This window comes from Wolffia australiana, chromosome 14, assembly GCF_029677425.1.
Source record: "Wolffia australiana isolate 7733 chromosome 14, ASM2967742v1".
Taxonomy (NCBI): Eukaryota; Viridiplantae; Streptophyta; class Magnoliopsida; order Alismatales; family Araceae; genus Wolffia; species Wolffia australiana.
This window is the reverse complement of record NC_135848.1, coordinates 12990487-13014640: the sequence shown is the minus strand read 5'-3', so window position 1 is coordinate 13014640 and position 24154 is coordinate 12990487. Positions and strand designations below refer to the sequence as shown.

The 24154-nt window shown below is 44.5% G+C and overlaps 3 protein-coding genes across 9 annotated transcripts; 2 read left to right on the top strand and 1 right to left on the bottom strand.

The window, feature by feature from the left end:
- Positions 1-2929: 2929 nt before the first annotated feature.
- LOC144711868 (RNA polymerase II degradation factor) lies at positions 2930-7646 on the bottom strand. 7 transcript variants are annotated; one of them, XM_078585981.1, is made up of 18 exons: positions 7560-7646; positions 7342-7495; positions 7216-7266; positions 6901-7143; positions 6710-6808; positions 6562-6617; positions 6081-6192; positions 5812-5991; positions 5536-5745; positions 4867-5013; positions 4690-4806; positions 4515-4595; positions 4034-4243; positions 3865-3963; positions 3439-3675; positions 3264-3358; positions 3161-3196; positions 2930-3107 (listed from the first exon to the last, which is right to left on the bottom strand). In XM_078585981.1, exons 2-17 carry the CDS (start codon positions 7447-7449, stop codon positions 3163-3165), a joined length of 2079 nt encoding a protein of 692 aa, XP_078442107.1. In that variant the 5' UTR covers positions 7450-7495; positions 7560-7646; the 3' UTR covers positions 2930-3107; positions 3161-3162. The 7 variants fall into 7 exon arrangements, with proteins under 7 accessions (XP_078442107.1, XP_078442106.1, XP_078442108.1 ...); XM_078585980.1 differs by having other exon boundaries at positions 2930-3196; XM_078585982.1 differs by having other exon boundaries at positions 2930-3196; positions 6901-7140.
- A 1989-nt stretch (positions 7647-9635) lies between these two features.
- CHLM (magnesium-protoporphyrin IX methyltransferase) lies at positions 9636-10779 on the top strand. Its single transcript, XM_078585714.1, has one exon. The coding sequence runs from the start codon at positions 9731-9733 to the stop codon at positions 10661-10663; it is 933 nt and encodes a 310-aa protein (XP_078441840.1). The 5' UTR covers positions 9636-9730; the 3' UTR covers positions 10664-10779.
- A 6328-nt stretch (positions 10780-17107) lies between these two features.
- KCS1 (3-ketoacyl-CoA synthase 1) lies at positions 17108-18867 on the top strand. The gene has a single exon (XM_078585713.1). The coding sequence runs from the start codon at positions 17216-17218 to the stop codon at positions 18764-18766; it is 1551 nt and encodes a 516-aa protein (XP_078441839.1). The 5' UTR covers positions 17108-17215; the 3' UTR covers positions 18767-18867.
- The last annotated feature ends 5287 nt before the right edge of the window (positions 18868-24154 follow it).

Below are 24154 nucleotides of genomic sequence, written 5' to 3'. Positions count from 1 at the left end.
CATGAAAACCCACAAGACCATAAGTGAGTATCTAGTACCATCATGTTTAAGGTATTTAATGTTTGATTATACGGTAAATGATTCGAGTCTGCAACTTGAGACCCCAAATTTCTGAATCTTAAGTATAAGCATATTGTATATGATTTTTAAAATTTTTACATCGATACCAATTGAATGAAATAATGAAATGAATGATCAAACTCATATGTGTGGACTCATTGAATAAATTATATAATTATTTGGAATTTGATTTATTTGTATCAAACTATTTCCTCAAAACATCTTAAGTTTCAAAGTACTTTATAGGAATTTCCAAAACCAAAATTGCATTATAGGTTTATTTATCCCACCTTATCAAGTTTCAATGAAGACTTTGAATTTTTTTGGTAGTTGGGATTTAGATAATAAAATTGGAATCATCTCTCTTTTGAATAATCATAGGGAAAATCAAGCAGATCTAAATTTAATGACTTATTAAGGAAAAGACAAAGTAATTGCATATTATTTATGATATTGCAGCATATACCAGGGAGGGCTCCATTGATAGTGTACAAAAAATATGAGTCCTAAGACAGGTTAAGAAAGGATTTACCTAATAGAGAAATTTCCTTTTCCAAAAACGAGTAACGCATAAACCATGTAAAATTAAGACCAACTGATATCTGAATGGAACAGATTCAAGCTTCTTATATATTTCTTTTGGGAATGAAATTCAATTACATGGGTAATTAAAATATTACAACATAAGTGGACTCAGGAAGTGCCATCAATAAATTTATATCTGGTCATTTACATGAGGTTAAAGTTATAATGCAAAAAATCAAAGTACTTGAGTGTTGGGAAACAGAAAGAGGTGACTTAGAATCAGCCTTAAGCATAGTCAAATGAAAAATGATAGATATTATTGGGTTTATTTTTCTGACTTGGTGATCACATAGAGACTTATATGAATAAAAAAGAGTACTAATTAGAGAGTAATCATACATGGTTATCCAACTTTTTGAATTGATGGAGAGTTCCTTATTTGGAACCAACCTGCAAAGATACACATCCAGAAAATGATACCGAGTTTTTCATGAATTGAGCTAGAATAAAAAATACTGCCTAACCTATTTAAGTTCTCACTAATATATAGTGCATTGATGACAGAGGTAAAATAGAACGGCAATGACCTTCCACAAATCCTCAATATACATTTTTTTCTTAAATCGTCAGGGAAATTTTTTTCTAATAAATTATATGCATATTAGGTATCCATACTGTTAGACATAGTATCATGATTATCCCTAAATAATCTACAATAAAATACAGGTTAGTATAAGCATGTTATAAATAAGAAGAATAGCATAAAGATGTTGAGTTTTTCATGGTTTCAAATATCACTGTAGTAAGTATACAATTATCTTATAACAACCTCGTACTAGTGACATCTTGAATCAGCCACCAACATCCAGAAATAGGTAAAATCATATACAAAATTGAACATAAATAATTGATGTAGTGAGGTAAAATAGTAAATGTGTCTATTATCAGTAATGCTACTAAAAAATTAAAGTTAGATTGTTTTGCTGAGTAAGAATAAAACCGTATGTGGAATAATTCATGATTAATCTTTACTTCATAGTTATGGAGGGTTGGAATACATCAAGAAATGAATTTTATATCAAAATGAATTATGTGCTGTGATGGATTTAGATTGAATCCTATATTCAAAGACTAATCATAATATCCATACGATCTCAGCATATTATGATTACGAATTTTCTTTCACTATAATATTCACTCTAAATCCATCACAATACCTAATTCATTTTGATATAAGTTCAGCTTTCATGATATCTTCCAACTCTCCATAAGAATGAAGTAAAGATAATTCTTGAACTATGCCATATATGGTGGGACAGAAAAGATTCCATTGGGATGCGTTGCCATTTTTTAGCAATTTGATATGATATATATATATATATTGAATTTAGAGTTTCTTGATTACTCTGGACTGGCCTAATCTGAAGGTCAAACTAAGTTATAGGAAGTTCAATAAGAAGAGAAAATACAATGAAATGACCTTTGCCAACTCTCCTTAATGACAGTTTGACCATGGAATAGGATACCTGGCCTGAACCCAAAAGAGAGAGACATCAATATCCATGTCAATGGAAGTGAAGGTATAAATTTAAACATTGGGTTTAGTGCCTTCTGATTGAATTGACAGTAAACTTTAGGAATCTGTTTCATGCCAGGATATGGTTATATAGAGGGACTCTTGGAAAAAATTAAATCTGAATTTACATTAATATCGTTGGTTTATCTTGAATAATGAAAGCTTCAAATGGAGGGTCCATATGGTCCTACTGAATACAGTGTTCTGAAAAAAATGAAGCCACTAGCTCTCTGCTAAATCAAGTTCACTATTCTTTTGAATACAGTGTTCTGAAAAGAATGAGGCCACTAGCTCTCTGCTAAATCAAGTTCACTATTCTTTTGTCTTCAACGATTTCACTTAGATCAAGGTGCATGAATAAACATTAACGAATGTGTCCAAAAGCTGAAATTTGATATCTTACATTTTTCTATGTACGCATTTCAACAAAGATCATAGTGATCAAGGGTTGACAGCTCTCTAACTAATCTTAAAAGTTTTGCAATGGAATCTTAGTATAAAATAAATGTCGCATATATCATCTATTAAAAATTCAAATCATAAGGATAGCAATGTCAAATATGTTAACTAAATACTGATTTTTTTCTTACTATTTTAAGTATGACTAAACGAGAGCATATCTGGTGTCATTTACCAATACATATTTTAATAATTATACATAAATTATAACCTAATAACTTACTGCTATCTCTCTCTACTCTTCTCCATTTTGCACTCTCTCTATTGCCTCTGTTTACCCCTCTCTCCATCGAATTGAGGAAGATCAGCTTCTGCAGAAAATAATATTTGGCCCACAGAAGAAAAATTGAAGACATAGAGAGAGAAACAAGGGGTGTGAGATCTAAAATGGATCAGAGAGGGGCAGAAGTCATGTCCCCCTCAACCTGAATTTCACAAGAATTCCACTCTTGGCCATTTCTTCTATCTCCTGAATGAGTTATCCCTCCTGAAATTTCCCTTTTTAGAAAGAGAATAGAGAGAGAGAGAGAGAGGACTCACAGTTATCTCTTGGGGTTCATCCCAGAACTAGAGACCCTGCTAATAAGAAAAAACAAGAAATTAAAGAACACCCTCAAATCATCCCAGAAACATAAATAATTACCTTCCGCGCCTCCCATTGCCTGATACTCTGGTTTGAGGTGGGGAGACTGCAGAACCTCCTGCTAATTGATGATGATGACCGGACTGCGCTCGATTCTGCAAAAAATTACAGCCAAGAAGGTTCTATTTACATATTTAAGAAACTTTGGGTATTAAAAGATATGCAATTGACTGACCCCATTCTGCCATTGTCCGCCCACCCCTGCGCTCTTCCCGGAGCTCGAATCCCCTTGAAAATCCTTCTTCTGACGGTGGCTCTGAGCCACCGGAGTTACGGCGACTGATGCCAACACTGAAGAATAGGCACCCATAGAAGCTGCTACCGCCGCCGCCTTGGCCACCGCAGTTGAAGCAGATATAATCTCTTTGGCCCCGTCCCGGAGATGAATCAAATCCCCAGTAATGGCAAAAAGCTGCAGCATCACCGCAAAAGTTGATTCAGTCGAGGCAAAATCCAGATCACCTTTTGATTTACCAGAAGCAGAAGAATCAGCCACCAGGTATAAAACATGATTTTTTCTATGTTGCATCTTACCTAAATCTAATAGTTTCTGCATTATTTGTAATCAAACTTAGATTTTGTAACGGAATAGGGGAGCCACCTCAGGATGCCGGGCCACAAATTCTTCAAGCTTTCCATACTGCTTCGCATAATCGTTCCACTGAAGTGGGGCAAGGATTTTGCTGAGCCTGTTATGCAACTGAAAGAGAAGAGCCTTAAGTTTTTAGGAAAAAAAATATTGAAATGGCGGTTGGGGGGTCAGCCCTCACTGTGCTGGAGATGCTGATTCGATTCCCCGATTCAGCAGGAATTGCTCGAGCAAGGCAAGCTAGCAACGCCCTCTCGTCAAGCAGGTTCGGCTGTGGCTTCCCGGAAGCTGCCTCGGTGTGCATTATTTGTTGAGTCGGGCCATTATTCGAGAAACTGACAGGATCTTGGCGGCTACTCACGGCCTCAGTTTTTGATATTTCTTCATTCATCTGGCATAAATATAAAAATAATAAAAGGACTGATCTCCAACACTGATATTAGTGTCCTGCGTCATCATTGTTCCCGTGATTTTTAGTCGCCAAGATGACAATGATGGTGACAAAATGATGACGATATTTTCTTGCCGGTGACAAGCATGATGATAACGATGACGAAATCATCACTCAAGATGCCAACAATGAGGCTGACAATTTTCCTCATCGTCAGCCAACACTAGAACTCTTGAACGTTTATCTTTAACATGAGACGAAACCAGAAAACCTTGTGTTTGTCGCCGTCGGACATGATGGAGACTTGAGCTGTTTGAAGATTGGAAGACTCATCCGCAGTTTCTGGGGGGACCTGAGACAAGTAATGAATAAATTGCGAGCTGGTCCCAGAAAAACACCGATGAAAAAGAAAAGAAAGAGAGAGAGAGAGTTGATCCACTACCGACCTCCCCACTGGGGACTCTTGCTAGAACATTTGGACTGTAGGGCACGGGATCTGCCACTTTTTTGATTTTCTGATGTGATTCGCTCTGACCTGATGATTGATGAACGTCTGGCATTACCTGGATAAAAAGTAAAAATTAAAAAAAGAAATTAAGTAAAATATCAAAATTAGAGTAGACCTGTTGACTTGGCCAGTGCTGGTAAGAGGCAGACACCGGAGGATGAACAACGAAGGGATGCGGTGCGATCACCGGCCCAGGAGGGATAAAGGCGCCCATCCCAACGATCGAGGGCTGAACTAACGGAACTCCAGGCATCTGGGGAGACTGAAGTTTCAAAAAAGGAATTATAAATCATTTTACTTATTTTGGAATTTTCATCTATTGAGTCTAATTCCAAGAAAAGTTTAAAATAGGTTCTAATTGCTTATATTACATTTTTCTAACTTGGGAAAATCGAGCCTTCAAATTTTGGAGTACCATCAGGTAAAAGAAGTTATTCTTTCTTTCTCAAATTAGAATAAGAGCAAGATGGGGTGAAGTAATTGATGAAACTTATAAAAGTCTAATCCACTATAATCCTTGAATTTCGAGCAATATTATGTCGAACTGACAGCTCTTCTTTCCTAAATTCCAAAGTATAATGCAAGAGGAAGTAATAGACAAAACATAAAAAAGTCCATTTCGCTTCATTTCTTCAATTTCGAGAATCATCAGATAAAAGAAACCGCTATTCCCAATTTAAAATAACAGTAACACAAGCTGATGTAATCAATGAGACTTAGAGAAGTCTAATTCAACAAAATTCTTGAACTTCGAGCACTAACAAAATAAAATATTTCACATCACCTTCGCCGAAAGCAAAGAGGCACCGCCTGCATCTTCAGTTGTTGAAGTGTTGCCGCCATCACCCTGGAGATATGGGGAGGATTCCTTTGAATTTGCAACCTTGAATCTGGTGGAATCATCACTATGGGTTTCACTTTGTTCCTTGGCCTCAGCCAACTCCAGCTGAAGCTGCTGTATTGCTCTTCTATGTTGTCTGTCCACCTCGGCAAACTAGAAAAATAAAACTGAAAAATGTCAATGAACTTATTTTTATTTTTATGCAGAGCGATAGTTCACCTGTTTATGAAGACCAAGGAAATATTGGTTGAATTGCTCAGTGCGTTCTCTGATCTCTGCTTGCAAGGTTTGATTTGTTGTCAAATGAAAGGCATCCACTTCTTGAGCGCGCACCATCCAAGCCTGTGCTTCTCTCAACTGTTCATCCTTAAACAAAATCGTTTCTTGCGCAACTCTATGCTGTTAGGGAAAATAAAGTATAGCATTAATTGCAGGCGAATTATAATAACAGAGAAAATAGATTAAAAATTTCATAATCATGGTTGTACCTGTTCTTCAAGTTCAAGATATCTATGTTCTTTTCCCTGAATGCATTCCTGAAGATCGTGAATTTGTTTGATGTGCTGCGCTCTTTCAGCTTCAAGGCCTTCACATTCTCTCCTGTATTTTTTAAAAGAAAATTTAACAGTCTACCCTATTTTAAGTTATATATGTTGGCATGCAGAAAATTATCCATAGGGATATCATCAAATTCAGAATGAAATAATGCTGAAAGGCCATGGATGAATAGGAAAAAAAGAAATTGAGACATATGATCATAAGATATTAAAATTTTAAACAAGAAATGTTCAAAATATACGGCAAACCACATTCCAGGACTGGCACCACTATAAATCTGAAATAAACCAAAAAACCAAAAATTCTAGATTTGGCTCTGTCGGATATGAAAAATCACGGGAAAATAATTGAAGTATGAGATAATTTAAGTAGAGAACATGATGATGATCATGGAACACTGAGTATGCACACCGCATATTTGCCAGCTCTTTATTCTGCTCTCGAAGAAGATCTTCTTTAGCCCAAACCTATGAATAAAAACAGGAAGATAAACGACGAAGAATCAAAAGAAAGAACTTTAAAAGTTTGAATGGATATTCAAAGCGCAGATCAAACGAACCGCTTCATTATCTATTTTTGCTGCTCGTAACTCCCTATCCTTATCTTCCACCTTCATCTCCAGTGTGCAGATGCATTGCTCTCTTTCATGCAATTGTTCCTAGGAGCACAAAATTTTTAAAATTTAGCGCCCGTAGTAAAACCCATTGTAAGGCAATGTACCAATAAAACCCACTGGAAACGAGGTAAAACCTTCAGCTTGGCAATGGCATTGATATGTTCTTTGATCTGAGTTTCGTATTTCCTCTGAACCTCCATAATCTCTGATCTTGCAAATATCTGAGCTTTCAGCTCGACCTCCATCTGCTCCAACTCTTCCCTCTTCCTGGAGACACTGTGCAACCGCCGCTGCATCAAATCCTCACCCGCTCCAGCATCATCAATCGCGACAGAGCTGAAACTCATCTCGAGCTGACCTCCCTCCTCCTGCACCTTCTAATATAATAATTCACCCGTCAATTAATTCCAAAAACCAATCAGAAAGAACGCAAAAAAAGCGTCCTTCACCTCGTATATCGTTCTCTCATCAGATTGTCCTAATTTTCCATGCTCTGACACCTGCACAACAAAAACATAGACCATAAAACGCGATCCCAAACCCTAAACGCCGAGAAAGGGCATCAACTTGCCTACCCCAGGCCCATTATTCCGCAAGCCAAGGTCAGGAACAGTACGCCGATCCTTCCTCCTCGATGGCGAGGGTACAGCAGGCGATCCTCCGCGGCTGGCGGCGATCTCCATGGAGTGTAGATACCGTGGCCCCAATACTTGCGCCACGTCGTGATCCCTAAGAAAACAGCAGATCAAACACTACAATAATCAAAGTGAGGGTAGCAAACGAGATTAAATACCTTCAAATCTTCAATTCAGCATCTCAAATCCACGAACCAGACGAAGAACGAGGAGACGAGACAAGAGCGGGAGGGAGTATCGACTACGCGTCTCCCCAGGGCAGCTTAGAGTTTATATACTAGTGGCGTAAAGGATGAGGAAGAAACTAAGTGGGCCGAACTACGGCCCAATGGGCCTTAAATTATACTCCAATCGTTATTAAACTTATACCTAAAATACAAAACCAATCTACTGACAATTTTATGTTAGGAAGAACATGGTATTATCTCAAAGACCTAAAACTATAACTGAAGTTTGGTCCAGTTTTGATACGGTTTTAGCAAAAAACCTAAACCTGGATATAGACTTCGGTCTGGTCTCGGTCTCAGTATAATAAGGTCGGCTAGTCAATGTCAACCTTTTAAATATTTTAAGTGACATTTAGAAAATATTTTAATTCAAGATGAGAGGGGGATATAGCTATAGGGGGAGAGAGGGAGAGTGAGGGGGTGAGGCTGGGGAAGTGCAAGAGGAAGAGAGTGAATGCGGGAGTGTGAAGGACGAGACTGAGAGAGTGGGAGAGAGTGATAGAATGAGAGTTGGAGATGAAGAAAGGGCGAGAGGGGGGATTAGAGAAAGACTGAAATCTTAATGAGTTGGGCAGCGGCACCAACCGTTGGTGATGGCAGTGGCGGTAATGACGACGTGGATAGTGCAAATAGATGGATCGACGAGGGGGAGAGGAGCAACGTGCCATGTGCAAATAGTTCAAGCCGACTTGTTCCTCTCTTACCATGTATCATCTATATAATATTGTATACTATTATTCACATACATACATGTATATATCTAGCTTCCCGGTCGGGCTCTAGCCAGTCTTGACCAAACTTTGGTCTGACCATGTTATTCCCTAATTTTATGTCATGACCAGACTTTTTCAGCCCTTGATCACCCTTCCATCCCACCATGCGGCTCTATTATTTTTCTCCTTTCTTGATCTCTAACTAGGAATGGACAGATGACACGTGATGGAATGTTGAGTGATGGTTTGTCATTAGGCATTAGCAATCTAATGACAAACTGGCAACGAAGAGGAAAAGAGAGAGGTGGTAGGGATCAGGGTTCAAATCGAATCACAAAGATTTATTAGATCAAAAGTTAATTCAATCTGAACGAATCAAACAAAGTGATTGTTCAAAAGATTGACGTTTGGATTTGATCTAACAGGTTGAATCCCCGATCCCTAAGAGGGGTTGAGGTATTCAGTTTGATACATAAGGCGGTGGTGGCTACACTAGCAATGGAGGATGACTGATGGGTAGAGATGGAGGGAGGAAGAGAGAGAGAGAGAGAGAGAGAGAGAGAGAGAGAGAGAGAGAGTCCTTTGTATGTGGAAAGTCCATCAGAAGCATAGAAAACTCAAGAAAAGACTGGGTGGGACGGACGGCGTAACAAGTGAACTAGTATTTCTACCCCTTCTCAGTATAGTGCAGGGACGAGGATGGGACAGTTTTTTCATCCTAGGACGAAACATTCATACCGTCCGCAAGATTGGACACAAACCGGGATGGAAATTCGTCCCAGGACAGATGGACCGGACCGTTTTTCCTATCATTGGAAGAAAAGACTGTCCTGTCCGGGTCTTGGAAGATGGACAGTAAGGGATGGACGAAAATCCTTCTTTTTCGCTTCCGAAGGTTGAGATCTTACTACGTGGCATCGCTTAATCAATCCCTTTACATTTTGCATCAAAGTCCCTGCTTTTTTTTCATGCGCAAACTGACGCCCCCCAAAAGTAATTGTAAGGATGGGACGTGATTTTTTTTCATCCAGGGCAAGGGACGGGACGGTTTTTCTCTGAACAGGACGAAACCGTCAAAGTAGGGACTTAAAATTTTTTCTTCAATGGACTAATCCCTGGAGGAGACAGTTGCGACGATCTGAAACTATACTTATCAGACGACAAATGACGGTAACAAACGTAAACGGACGATAAACCGTCATCCGTCCGAGGACTACGGTAAAGCCGCATGTTCCGGCGGAACAGAATACCGGGTTATCAGAAAATCCAACCGAGAGGGGAGGGAAATCTGGGAGAGAGACGGAGAGCCCGTCTCTTATCCTCTCCCGATCCTCCATCTCGTTACAGAAGAGAGAGAAACCGAGCTCTAGAGAGAGAGAGAGAGAAGCCATGGCGGCGCTATCGCTGATCTCCTCCCCCGCGACGGCGCACCCGGGCCGGACCACCCGCCGGGCACCGACGCTCCTCCGTCGGGCCGCGGCGCGGACCAGGGCGGGCCACTTCCTGGCGGAGGTCTCGAGCATCGACGCGCCGGCGGCCCTGGCCGTGCTCGGCGGCGGTTCGGTGGCGGCTCTCGCGGCGCTCTCCCTGACGGACCCCGAGCGGCGCCGGCGGACCCAGGCGGAGGAGGTCGGCGGCGGCGACAAGGAAGTAGTCAAGGACTACTTCAACAACACGGGCTTCGAGCGGTGGAGGAAGATCTACGGCGAGTCCACCGAGGGAGTTAACCGCGTGCAGCTCGACATCCGCGTCGGCCACGCCAAGACCGTCGAGAACGCCATAGCCATGTTGAAGGAAGAAGGCCCGCTGGCCGGGCTGACCGTCTGCGACGCGGGCTGCGGGACCGGCAGCCTGACCATCCCCCTCGCCAAGGAAGGCGCGGTGGTCTCCGCCAGCGACATCTCCGCAGCCATGGTGGCCGAGGCCCGAGCCCGGGCTCAGGCGGCGGTCGAGCCCGGCTCCTTGCCCGAGTTCACGGTCAGCGACTTGGAGAGCTTGCAGGGCAAGTACGACGCCGTGGTCTGCTTGGACGTTCTCATACACTACCCGCAGAGCAAGGCCGACGCCATGATCGCCCACTTGGCTTCTCTGGCGGAGAAGCGGCTGCTCATCAGCTTCGCCCCGAAGACGGTGTTCTACGACGCGCTGAAGCGGGTCGGGGAGTTGTTCCCCGGCCCGTCTAAGGCGACCCGGGCTTACCTCCACGCGGAGAAGGACGTGGAGCGCGCGCTGCGCGAGGTCGGGTGGAAGGTCGTCAAGAGGGGCATGGTCTCCACCCAGTTCTACTTCTCCACCTTGATCGAAGCCGTTCCTGCCGAGTGAGCCTAGTACTGAAGATCGACCAAGAACCCGCCTGGTTTTTGTGCTGCCTTAGTCGGAGAGTGTTCCCTTTTTGTAGATAAAAGCTTCTTGTTTTTATCCTGCCCTTGCTAAAAGCCTACTGCTGAGTCGGGGATACAGCAGATTAATAGGGTTTTCGGAACAGAACAGAAACAAATTCGAACAGAACATGGCACAGACCCGTGTGCGGTTCTTTTCTTCGCTTTGTGCGAATTTTGTTCTAGTTTTGTGGGAACAGAATAAAGAACAAGGCCCAGTGCGGTTCTTTTGTGCGATTTTTTTGTTCCTCTCAAAGGAACAGAACAGAACAACCATGTCTACTTCTAAGATGTGCCATTGGAGAGGGAGAGAGGGAGTCCTTGATTAGTTGGGCTTAACTTCCCTGCAGTTCTCCACGGTCCCTAAGGGGTGGGTGTAGCCAACATTGGGCTGCGTGCATAGCAGGCTTGCAATATTTGGGTGGTAATGACGTCCTGGTGGTAAGCGACCTACTTAGAGTTGAAGCAGGTCTTGGGTGAAGCACATGCTAAACAGGGGTGGTGTTGATGCAGGGAAGGGGACCCTGTGCTTTGTGTTGCAACGCCTGGATGATGCACACACATATGTAGATCTAGAGAGGCAAAAGAGCACATACTATGTTGAAGAGTCGCAAGCGTGTGGTGCACTATGGCTGGATTTAACAAGGGCGAACATTCGCTATGGACTGACCAGCGGTAGAGTTGCTATTCTAGGCGTAGGTGTTAGCTCGAATAGTCCTCAATTTCCTGTAGGATGTTGTTCGTGGTCTGCAGGTTGTAGCAGTTAACTTCACCCCGAATTTTGGGCTGCAAGGGGGCATGAAGGGTGTTCATGGTCGTTTCTTTAGCAATGTCCGAGAGGTAGCCATCAAGCTTCATAACTCAGACACTAGCTCACCCACTGTGCTGGCTTAGCACAGGTTGAACAATCTGCAGTAAGCATTGCGGGGCTTGAGTCCAAAGCACCATTTGAGCTGGCGCTTGAAGTCAGCCCAGCTTTGGAAGCCCATCCAGTCATTAATGTAGCAAAGCCAAGAGGATGTCATTTGTACATATAGGAGGAGATTGTGCTGCATGCATAGAGGGCATGCACATGTGCCTAGTACGCATCAGTAGCAGTATATGCACCACAACTGGCTGCGAGCATGTGACAATGCTGTGCACATCCTACACACAATGTTCAGTAGGGAATGTCATCCTGGTGGTTAGAGACTTACTTACATAGTGTCGAAGCGGGTCTTGGTTGAAGCACATGCTGAAATAGTGGTGGAATTAACACAAGTTAGGGGACCCATGCATTGTGTTGCAACATCTGGATGTTGCATGCAGAGATGTGGATCTAGAGGGGCAAAAGAACACATAGTATGTTGAAGAGTTGCAAGCGTGTAATGCATTGTGGCAGGATTTTCTATGGGCACTCATTCACCATGGACAGACTGTAGTAGAGTTGCTATTCCAGCCCTAGGTGTCATTCTAGCCAGATTTGACATAAACCAAGTGCCAAAACATCATTGGCCAATTGCCTTTGGCGGCTCTATCTTAAAAACTCTCTTGGTAATACTACATAGTGTTATTTATTCGAGGGAAGACCCCACCATGTATGTACTCAAGCTACTTCCATGACCCCACCAATAATGGGCCAACCCCACTACATATATACCCAAGCTACTTCCATGGCCCCACTAGTATAGTTCCGGATGGTCTGAGACGTGGACGATGGACGGAACGAGACAAACTTCGTCCCTTCTGGCGTTCGTATATTTTCAGATTACTCTGAACTGTCCTGTCCAGGAATTCGTCCGCGGACGAAATAGTTCGTCAGCGCCCAAGTCTGCCAGATTCGTCCCGTCTGAAAAAAAAAATCGTCCCGTCCCTCGTCTCGGACGAAAAGAAATTAATGTTTTTTTAATATATATTTCTCTATATTTTTTAGGGAAATATGGAGGAGAGAGAGAGTGGAGGGGCATATGTACAATTACATTTGGGCGGCGTCAGTTTGCGCGCGCAAATAAAAGCAGGGACTTTAACGCAAATGTCAAGGAATTGATTTCGAGATGCTACGCGGCAAGATCTCAACCGTCAGAATCGAATCCGACAGATTTTCGTCCTTCCTTTACGGTCCATCATCCGTGACATCAAGACGAGACGGTTTTTTCGTCCGACAATAGGAAAACCATCCCATTCGTTCGTCCCAGGATGAATTTCCATCCCGGTGTTCGTCCAATCTCATGGACGGGTTGATTTTTTTGTCCTGGGACGAAGAAACCGTCCCATCCACATCCCTGCACTATACCCACTAGCAATGGGCCGATCCCCTTGTTAAATTGTGTACTCATCCCTTGCGAGTTTAGATGTGTGACAACTGGCTTCTCCTATAAAATTGACCATTTGTTTGAAAGCTATTGTCTACTAACCGATCTGATTTACAGATTCATTGCAAACTATATCTTATCATATCCATCTGTTTGATCCAATGGTCTTAAAGTAGAATGGATTCACACTTCTGATCAAGGGCTGCCATGTGGCATGCCTCAACAAGTCAGTACGATAGATGGGTGGTTATGAAGGGAGTGTCACAAATGGATTATGACTAGGGATGGTCTGATCAAGGCCATTGGGCAGTTGTGAAGTTATAGTGTATTGTGGTTAGAATATTTGAACTGGTAGGGCAGCCCACTGAGCATTGGCCCAAGTGCCAAGGGTGGAGAAAATGGGCAGTTGTGAAGTCATAGTTTATTTTTTAACCAGTTTCTAAATTACTCCATGGCATGTTCAAATCATACTTTGTAGTGATTTTTTTGTCATAAATGAGAGCCCCCACGTTGGACACCCTTGTCCAATTATAGTCTTATTGTTAATAATCCACTTGGGTAACTTGTCAACTTGGGAGAATTTCTGTATTACACGACGCCACCATCCCTATTTAGGAGGAAACAAAGTATTTTTTCCCACAAGCAATGACTGCAAATAGGTGGGCTGCACAGATCCTGCATATCTGCTAGGGTGCTCCTAGATCTGCTAATTTGGGTGATCTTATTTAGGAGGAACCAAATTATTTCTTCACATGAGTAATGATTGCAATTATGTAGGTTGCACAAATCCTGCAGATCTGCTAGGCTGATCCTAGATCTGCTCGTTTGGCTGATCCTATTTAGGAGGAAACAATTTATTTTTCCCCCACAAGTAATGATTGCAAATAGGTGGGTTGCACCAATCCTGCACATCTGCTAGGCTGATCCTAGATCTCCTTCTTTGGCTGATCCTATTTAGGATGACACAAATTATTTTTTTCCCTTAAGTACTGATTGCAGATAGGTGGGTTGCACAAATCTTGAAAATCTGCTAGGATGATCCTAGATCTCCTAATTAGGGACGCATTTGATTGGGCAGATTGCAGGTATCCCAGATGGTGGTCCAGATCGATCATTGGGCCGACCTGATTGAGTCTTAGAACCCAAATTCGATGATAATTTTATAATGGGCTATTTTTGGATATTGGATATGGTTGCATGTTCACAGCAGAATTAATGTCTGAATAGTGAAGACTTGTATTATTGGGGCGACCAGAATCACCCCAGAACCTTACAAGGCCGCAGCCTATCATATATTTTATTTGTAGGCTAATGTGCTCAAAATGCAAAGAATATACATAATGGAATACTAAAGAGCTTAAAGGCCCATTTGGGCAAAATTTGAGTTTCATAATCAGATCAGGATTGGCATAACTAATCCTACGGTAGCTCTTTTAAATCGCTAAAAATAACCAATTAATTGGCCACCATGATGCTGAGCCAATGATTTGATCAATCGTTAGATTCAGAGTTCGGTAGACGAAAATTCGGAAACAGAGGGAGATTGAGATCGAAAGCAGTAAACAGAGATGTCAATCGGTTTAATCGATCAATTTGAGAGAGGATAGCATGGAGGTAAATAGAAAGGGAGATGCTTAGGATTATTTCTATGTCTTATATACTTAAAATCATTATCAATCAAAATGACAGAGAGAACCCGTCAATCAGAAATCCTGACCAATCCGAATCGATCACCAAATCCTAGAAAAAGTCAGTCCTAGCGGTTAATATTCCATAGTTCAGGGGATAGGGTGGGGGCACTCTTAATGGGTTTTTAAGCCTGCCACCCGCATAATTAACGTCTTAATTAATCCAATTGTTAGGCAGAGACAAGGTCCCACTCTTAATGAGCCAGATTTAATCAATAGTAGGGTACTTGGTTGGTACTGGAAGCTGCAACGCGTCATCCATAAACGGGGGAGGGCTCTTTAAATTCCCTGGAGGGGGCTTCCGCGTAAAATTTTCCAGATTTTTTGAAAATTTTAAAACGTTGACCTGATTGGTCAACTGACTGATATTAAATCTAGCTCGGCCCATGCCCCAGTTGGCCATGTCTGGTTCAAGCAAGTGGGGCCGTTGACCTACAACTAATGTATAGACTGTCATCTTTAAAGCCCACGGCAGCTTCTATCGGGGCGCGAGAAGCGGAACCTGGTCATGGAACAGCCTTCTAGGAAGCTCATCTGACAACTACAGTTATTATCTGCTCTATCTGCTCATCTTTCAGACTTTCCGCCCAGAAAATTTTCTCATGTTTTACACAGTCAACGGCCTAGTAGATAAGACACAAACTTCACCCATAATCGTCTTATTATTATTATTCATCCTCTTATAATTATTATTTTTCATCTCTTCTTTCTCTAATTCATCATCATCATCGTCATAAAATTATTATTATTATGCATCTCTTCTTCTTGTTATTGTTCTTGTTATTCTTCTTCTTCATCACCATCATTTATTCATCCTCTTGTTCTTGGTCTTGTTCTTGTTCTTGTTCTTCTTCATCATCATCATCTTTTTTTTTTCTTCTTCATCATCATCATCATCATTATTCATCCTCTTGTTCTTGTTCTTCATCATCATTATCATCATTATCATCATTATTATTCATCCTCTTGTTCTTGTTCTCGTTCTTGTTCTTCATCATCATCATTATTCATCCTCTTGTTCTTGTTCTTGTTCATCATCATCATTATTATTCATCCTCTTGTTCTTGTTCTTGTTCTTGTTGTTGTTCTTCTTCATCGTCTTCTTCTTCTTCTTCTTCTTCTTCTTCTTCATTATCATCATCATCATCATCATCATCACTATTATTATTCGTTATCTCATCATTATCGTTATTATAGTTCTTACGTTTGTTCGTAGAAGGGTGTGGCCGTGCATGCACGAAAGCTGGGGAACAGTGAACGCGAGTTTGTGGGCAGAGAGAAGAAGCGGGCCAACGCGGCGGCCATTAATCCAGCGGCAAGCTTTCGTCGCGGAGAAGGCAGAGTTTCTTTCAGGCCATGGTGGCGGGCAGTGATTGAGCACGATACGCTCTCCTTCCCGGCCTCTTTATCGGCCGACGGAGCCGTCTTCAATTAATGCATACCGTTCTATGTGGACTATCTCGCATTCCCCCTGAACTGCGTACCAACCGGGCCACAAAACCATGGCCTATCGTGGAAATTCGATCACGGATTTATTGGACGGCGCCAGGAAAGAAAATGGAAAAAAATAATAATCAACAGATGACTGAAAGTTAGGAGAAAATAGATGAAAAATAAAATAACCAATAAACTAAAATAATACACAGTAAACGAAAATTAGATTAAAGTGATGCATAGAGCAAAACAAAGGCAAAAGAGAGAAGAGTGATGAAAAGATCAAAAAAAAAAGAGAGGAGTGATGAATAGAGCAAAACAGAGGCAAAAGAGGGACGAGTGATGAATAGAGCAAAACAGAGGCAAAAGAGGGACGAGTGATGAATAGAGCAAAACAGAGGCAAAAGAGAGACGAGTGATGAATAGAGCAAAACAGAGGAAAACGAGAGACGACTGGTTAATAGAGCAAACCAAAGGAAAAATAGATAAAAATGATAAATAGAAAAAAAGAAAACAAATAACAAAAATGGGATTAGAACAAATAAAAACAAGGGAAAAGATAATAGAACAAAATATAGGATCGAAGGGACGACGAAGAATTACAATAGAGAGAACAGAATAGAGAAAAAATAGAGGAAAGAGAAACACAAAATAAAGTAAAGAAAACAATTTTCAAATGAAAAATCGAGAAGTTTACTCCTCAAGCAGTTTTAGACTGAGCAGTGAGCACGCGCCCACTGCGTTCATTAATGCGTCGGGCGCCTTGACTCCGTCGGCCCTGCCACCCAGCTCAATCCCCCGCCCACGCGGCGGATTCCATGGCGGCGAAGACATCGGTCCTCGCTCTGCTTCTTCCTCGTCTTCTCCTCCAGTCCTCTATCGCTTCGTCTTCCACGCCTCGCCCGTCGCTGTCCTTTGCCCGCCATTAATGGCGTCGCTATGCCAGTAGGCCTACCTCTCGATTATATATCCCGCCTCCCTCCTCCTTTTGCCTCATCCCACCTACTGGAAAGCGAGAACACGCGATACCCAGCAAAGAAGAAAGCCAAAGTCCCATTATCTCCGATCCGATCCGATCCGATCATGGAGAGGGAGCAGCTCACGGCGGAGATGAACTTCAACGACTCCTCCATAGTGATCAAGATACGACGAAAGCTCCCCGATTTCCGCCGCCTGGTGAAGTTGAAGTACGTCCGCCTGGGTTACCACTACGCCTCCGTCTCCCCCTTGTACGCGGTCCTCCTCGCTTTGGCGCTAGCGGCGTTGGCGAGCTGGGGCTCTCTCCCGCGGCTGACCCCGCCGGCCGAGCTCACGGACCTCGACCTGGGTCTCCGCCTCGCGGGCCTCTCCTGCCTGGCCATCTTCCTCGCCGCTTACTACATCAAGCGCCCCCGCCCCGTCTACCTCGTGGAGTTCGCCTGCTACAAGCCCGACGACGAGCTCAAGATCTCGCAGGACGCGTTCATCGAGATGACCGCCAGCAACGGCGGGTTCAGCGAAGAGACGATCAAATTCCAAGAGAAGATCGCGCGGCGGTCCGGGCTCGGCGACGAGACCTATCTCCCCCGCGGGATCCTCTCTCGCCCGCCGAACCTGTCCATGGACGAGGCCCGGCTCGAGGCCGAGAAGGTCATGTTCGGCTGCATCGACGCGCTGTTGAAGAAGACCCGCGTCAGCCCGAGCGAGATCGGCCTCCTGGTCGTCAACTGCAGCCTCTTCAACCCCACGCCCTCCCTCGCCTCCATGATCATCAACCACTACAAGATGCGAGAGGACGTGAAGAGCTTCAACCTGGGGGGGATGGGCTGCAGCGCGGGGCTAATCTCCATCGACCTCGCCCGGGACCTCCTCCAGGCGAACCCTAATTCCCTCGCGCTGGTCGTCAGCATGGAGAACATCACCCTAAACTGGTACTTCGGCAACGACCGGTCCATGCTGCTGCCCAACTGCATCTTCCGCATGGGCGGAGCCGCGAGCCTGCTCTCCAACCGCGGCGCGGACCGGTCCCGAGCCAAGTACCGGCTCTCGGTCACGGTGCGAACCCACAAGGGGACCGACGACCGCTCCTACAACTGCGTCTACCAGAGAGAGGACAGCACGGGGAAGCTCGGGGTCTCGCTGGCGAAGGAACTGATGGCCGTGGCCGGGGAGGCGCTGACCACGAACATAACCACGCTGGGGCCGCTGGTTCTGCCCCTGGCCGAGCAGGCTAAGTTCCTGGGCACGCTCGTGGCTCGGAAGGTCTTCAAGATGAGGCGGGTGAGGCCCTACGTGCCCGACTTCAAGAAGGCGTTCGAGCACTTCTGCATACACGCCGGGGGCCGAGCCGTGCTGGACGAGCTGCAGAAGAACCTCCGGCTCCAGGAATGGCACATGGAGCCGTCCCGGATGACCTTGCACCGGTTCGGGAACACCTCGTCCAGCTCGCTCTGGTACGAGCTCGCGTACACCGAGGCGATGGGCCGCGTCGGTCGGAACGACCGAGTCTGGCAGATCGCGTTCGGGTCCGGGTTCAAGTGCAATAGCGCGGTCTGGCGCGCCATGCGAGCCATCCCGGCCGAGGCGGTGGACGCCACCTGCAACCCATGGGTCCACTGCCGCGACCGCTACCCCGTCAAGGTCTTGGCTTGCTGAGACCTCCCCCCCCCCTCCGGACGCCAAACTTGTCCTGTACTCCGCCGTGGCTGGCGGCGCCGCGCAAAGAACATATATTTAAATTATTTTTTTTTCTTTTATTCTCGGTCCTCTAATGGGGAAGCCTTTATGCTCCCCACCCAACTGCTAGACCGCCCCAACGCTACGAATTAATTTTGGAAGCCGCCGTCGTCGTCAATCTCGGCTCTGTCGGGCAGTAAACCCATTAGTGATCATTTTCTTTTCTTTCTCTTTTTCTTCGTGAAGTTCATTAGGCCCATACTTGAAAGTATCGAAATGTGTTGTGTGCATCACTTTAAAAGTTATGAGTCGGATACCTGTAATGTAACATCGCTGTTGATAGAAAAATTTTAAATTCATCGTGCTAATTCACTTGAATGGTTGTTGGCCTTAGATAATGGGGGCTGGTTTAATTGTTTTCGATTACGTGTTGACAGAATCAACGAAGCAATTAAAATTTAGTCAATGCATTAAAATGATGAAGAAAACGATTCTTGCGTAGATATTTGGTTTGCATGAACGTATTCAAATTGATTCACAGAGTCTCTCTCTCTCTCTCCCTCTCTCGCTTTCTCAGCTGTGTGAATCAATTTGAATACGTTCGTGCAAATCAAATATCTATGGAAGAATCGTGTGGAGAGAAGGAGAGACTGATAGAAAGAGAGAGAAGCAATGAAGGAGAAAGATTCAGAGAGGAGAAGAGAGATGGATTGCTTGATGAAAGTACATATTGAGAGGGAGAAAGTCTGAGATACGCACAAAGAGAGAGATGGAGAAAGTAAAAAGAGATGTAAAGGTTGACTAAGAGGCAGATTACAAGATGCAGAGAGAGAGAGAGAAAGAAAACCGAGAGACATAGAGAGACAGAGAGAGAGACGGAGAGAGAGAGAGAGAACCAGAGAGAGACGTGGAGAGAGAGGGAGAGAGACAGAGAGAGAGACAACGAGACAGAGTTAGAGAGACGGAGATAGAGAGAGAGAGAGACAGAGAGTGAGAGAGACGGAGAGAGAGAAACGTGAGAGAGATAGATAGAGAGAGAGACAGAGCGAGAGAGACGGAGAGAGACAGAGAGAGACGGAGAGAGACAGAGAGAGACAGAGAGAGACAGAGAGAGAGAGAGACGGAGAGAGAGAGAGAGACAGACGGAGAGAGACAGAGAGAGAGAGACGGAGAGAGAGAGAGAGAGATAGAGAGAGAGAGACGGAGAGAGACGGAGAGAGACGTGAGAGAGATAGATAGAGAGAGAGACAGAGCGAGAGAGACGGAGAGAGACAGAGAGAGAGAGACGGAGAGAGACAGAGAGAGAGAGACGGAGAGAGACGGAGAGAGACAGTCGGAGAGAGACAGAGAGAGAGAGACGGAGAGAGACAGACGGAGAGAGACAGAGAGAGAGAGACGGAGAGAGACAGACGGAGAGAGACAGAGAGAGAGAGACGGAGAGAGACAGAGAGAGATAGAGAGAGACGGAGAGAGACAGAGAGAGACGGAGAGAGACAGAGAGAGACAGAGATACAGAGAGTGAGAGAGACGGAGAAGAGAGACAGGGAGAGATATGGAGAGAGAGAGACAAAGAGATAGAGAGAGAGGGAGACTGAGAGATAGAGAGAGACGGAGAGAGAGATAGAGAGAGAGAGGGAGACAGAGAGATAGAGAGAGAGATGGAGAGAGAGAGAGAGAAATATATATGTCACTGAAAGAGGAGAGAGGGATAGAGAGATCCGGTGACAAAGAGACTAACTGAAATTTAAATAGATGGAAAGAATAGCAGAGATTTTAAAGTAGAAATATCGCGGGAGGGGAGAAGAAAAAGAGAGCGTGAAAGTGAATAGATGAAGAAGAAAAAAATGGACACAGGGAGAGAGATTACGTGAAAGTGAATAGATGAAGAAGAAAAAAATGGAAACAGGGAGAGAGATTATTAGGGTAGAGAAAGTAAAAGAGCGTGACAGCGAGGAGATGAAGAAAAAGAGGGACACAGCGAGAGAGATAATTAGGGTAGAGAAAGAAAGTGAGCGAGGGAAAAAGGAAACTAAGGGACCTAGAAAAAGATAAAAAAGACGGTGAAAGAGAGACAACAAGTAACAGAAGAAGAAGTGGGAAATAAGGGAAGAGAATTCTGGTAAAAAAAAGAGATAGTGGAAATAGAGGGTGAAGAAGAAGATGAAAAAGAAGAAGAAGGAAGCTAATAAACTAATAATAATAAGAAGGAGAATAATAATTATACGATGAATAATAATAATGAGAGGATGAATAATAATAACAATAAGAATAATAATGAGAAGAAGAATATAAAAGATAAACAATGTAGAAAAAGTGAGACATGAAGCAGTAGGAAAAGAAGATTGTGACTGCAATAAATATGGATTACAACAAAATATTTAACCAGTATATCACCAGCATATATGTATATATGAATATAAATGGTTTAGTTACAAGATGCTTTAAATAGATAGGGATATCAGTTGTGGACCCTTGAGCTCCCATGACTTGAAGATGAAATGTATGATTTGGAAAGCAGGCCCTTGGGTCTTATTCTAAACCATAAAATGATTTTGTATCGTACTTGCATTGTTTGGATATAATGGATGACAAATTCCTCAACTATTCTCCATATAAACTGTTTCAGGTAAACATTCACATGATAAGGTATTGGAAACAAATAATTGTTGGATAATACATTCTTGGCTTATATTTAGGACAGTAGAAGAACTATAGATGTTATATTAAGAATAGGGATGAAGGTTTGTTGAAATTCAAAGTTTTCTTCCTGATTAAAATCTTTGCCCCATATTCTGGCTTCGTAGTAACCGATGGTCTCATAATAATTGCATGTAACCTGATGGCCTAACTTACACCCAATGGCATTGTAGATTTAAATGCATGTGAATTAATGTTAAAGCTTGTTTTCATTTTAGAGAATTAGGTTTGATTTCATGGTGTGATCCCAAACGCGCAAGTCCCCCGATGGGTCTCTGTCCGCCGCTTTTCATGCCCCTGATCGGTTTGAGCCTTGGGCTGCCGAGCGACGACTGACGGCTCGCGAACACCCAACCGCGCCGGGGTCGCGATGTGATGCCTCCCGAGTCTGCATCTCGGGCATAGGGTTGACTGGTAACCGCCGCTATCCATTGATTTGCCGACGTCGAGTTTCCTGATTGAGCCACCATTGACCGTCCGTGGGATTTGTACTGCACCGAGCTAGCACGACCTTGTCCATTGAGATCGCCCACCGCCCGGTCATCCCAGCAGTCCCGCGAACCGTAGCCCCCGCCTCGGGTCACCACGCACATTTGCTTCCAATCCAGAGCGCCTCCATAGGTACACCACCGGGAGGCACCAAGTTGTGTGACGTCCTTAGACGCCACCGCCGCTAGGTGTAGTTGCTCGACAACCACCTGTGCCCACACCCACGCTACCGGTCAATGCCACTGCCTGAGCCATCTCGACGCTGTCATCCCTCACCTCCCCTCGCCTCCTAACTCTGCCAATTTCTCCTGCACTCCACCGCTAGGTGAGCCACACCGACCCTCCCCGGCTCCTCTCCGCCCGCAACCTCCGCCGGCCGTTGCACTAGATGAAGATTCTGCACTACGAGCTGACCGCTGATGAGGTATGCCATCCTCCCGCTCGCTCGCTTTAGTACCTGTTTCAGTATATCTTTGATTGTCTCCACCCCGCTCAGGCTAGATAGGTAAGGGAGGATTAAGAGTAAATTACGAGAATTTGAGCGACCTACCGGTACGGGTCGAGCCCATCCGTTACGTGTGAGCCTCTATGTATTGATTCTGTTCGGCACCGTAGGTGTCGTCGTCCCTTCAACGAGGGTTACGAGGCCACTGTCATCGTCACTCGACAACCCTATCGGAGCTCAGAGTTCGGCACACTTCATCGAGTCGGGGCCTGCAAGTACGACCACATAGGACACATCATATCATTTGTAGTTACATACCCTTTAGGGTTTATCTGTCGGGCGACATTGTTGACGACATCCTACACCACTATCTTGGTGACCGAGCATCATCTTGATACCAACTGGATGATGTTTTAGACGACGTTTGACATCAAGTTGGTATCAGAGCATCATCTTGATACCCGTGTGAATGACGACACCGCCATCGTCCTGCATCAAGAGGCCGGGAAATGCCACTAGGCTCCCAATGACCTGGATGTTGGGTTGAAGGCCGATGGCGCAAGCACGGTTACTACCGCTAGTGCGTCCACCCTTCACAAGTCCAACCACGGGCGTAACATCAGAAACCTTACTTCTCAAGAGCGATAACCCTAACTACCTCTATCCTAACCCCAACATAGGAGGCAAGCTCGGGAGATACTGAAAGAATCAAAGAACACTCAAGAGTTAGATGTAGGCATAACTACAAGCTGAGGGGGCCGATCGGTCATGACGATGGTAATGAGAGTTCGGCGTATGACCCATCGGCGTCGGAAGCATCACGATTGGGCACCATGGTGGTGTTCCAATAGTCAGACTTAGTGGGGCGATGACGAGTGGTGGCGGCACAGGCGACAGCTTGTACGACAGCGTGAGCAACTATTTGAGTAGTTGGAAGGATGAAGGCACGACGGCGGTGGGAGCATCGACATGGTCTGTGGCACGGTTGGCGTAGTGGCTCGCGACACTGGCGGCGTGCTATGGTGGCTAGGGTTGGTCTTCTCATGCAAACAGTGAGAAAAGAGTCTGATGTGCGGTCCGGTTTGATTTTCTGGATTGCACATTGGACAGTTCTGCAGTACTTCGCACCGCACATCGACCATGGTCATGTGCGGTGGGAATGTGCAATTCTGTACAATTTTTTTAAGGCTCTTCTGTCCATCTCTCGTTCCTTTCTCTCCCTCATTCTCTCTCACAATCTTCTCTCTTGTTCCTCGCTCTTCTGTCTCTCTCTCTCGTTCATCTCTCTCCCTCATTCTCTCTCGCAGTCTTCTTTCTCATTCCTCTCTCTCCCTCATTCTCTCTCGCGGTCTCCTTTCTCGTTCCTCTCTCTCTCTCATTCTCTCTCGCGGTTTTCTCTCTCGTTTCTCGTTCTTCTGTTTCTCTCTTGTTCCTCTCTCTCCCTTATTCTCTCTCACGGTTGTCTCTCTCATTCCTCTCACCCCTCATTCTCTCTCGTGGTCTTCTCTCTCGTTCCTCACTCTTCTGTTTCTCTCTAGTTCCTCTCTCTCCCTCATTCTCTTTCACGGTCGTCTCTCTCTCGTTCCTCTCTCTCCCTCTTTCTCTCTTGCGGTCCTCTCTCTCTCTCTTCTCGTTCCTCTCTCTTTTTCTCTCTTGCACTTGTCTCTCTCTGTCGTTCCTCTCTCTCCCTATTTCTCTCTCGCGGTCTCCTCTTTCTCTCATTCCTCGCCCTTCTT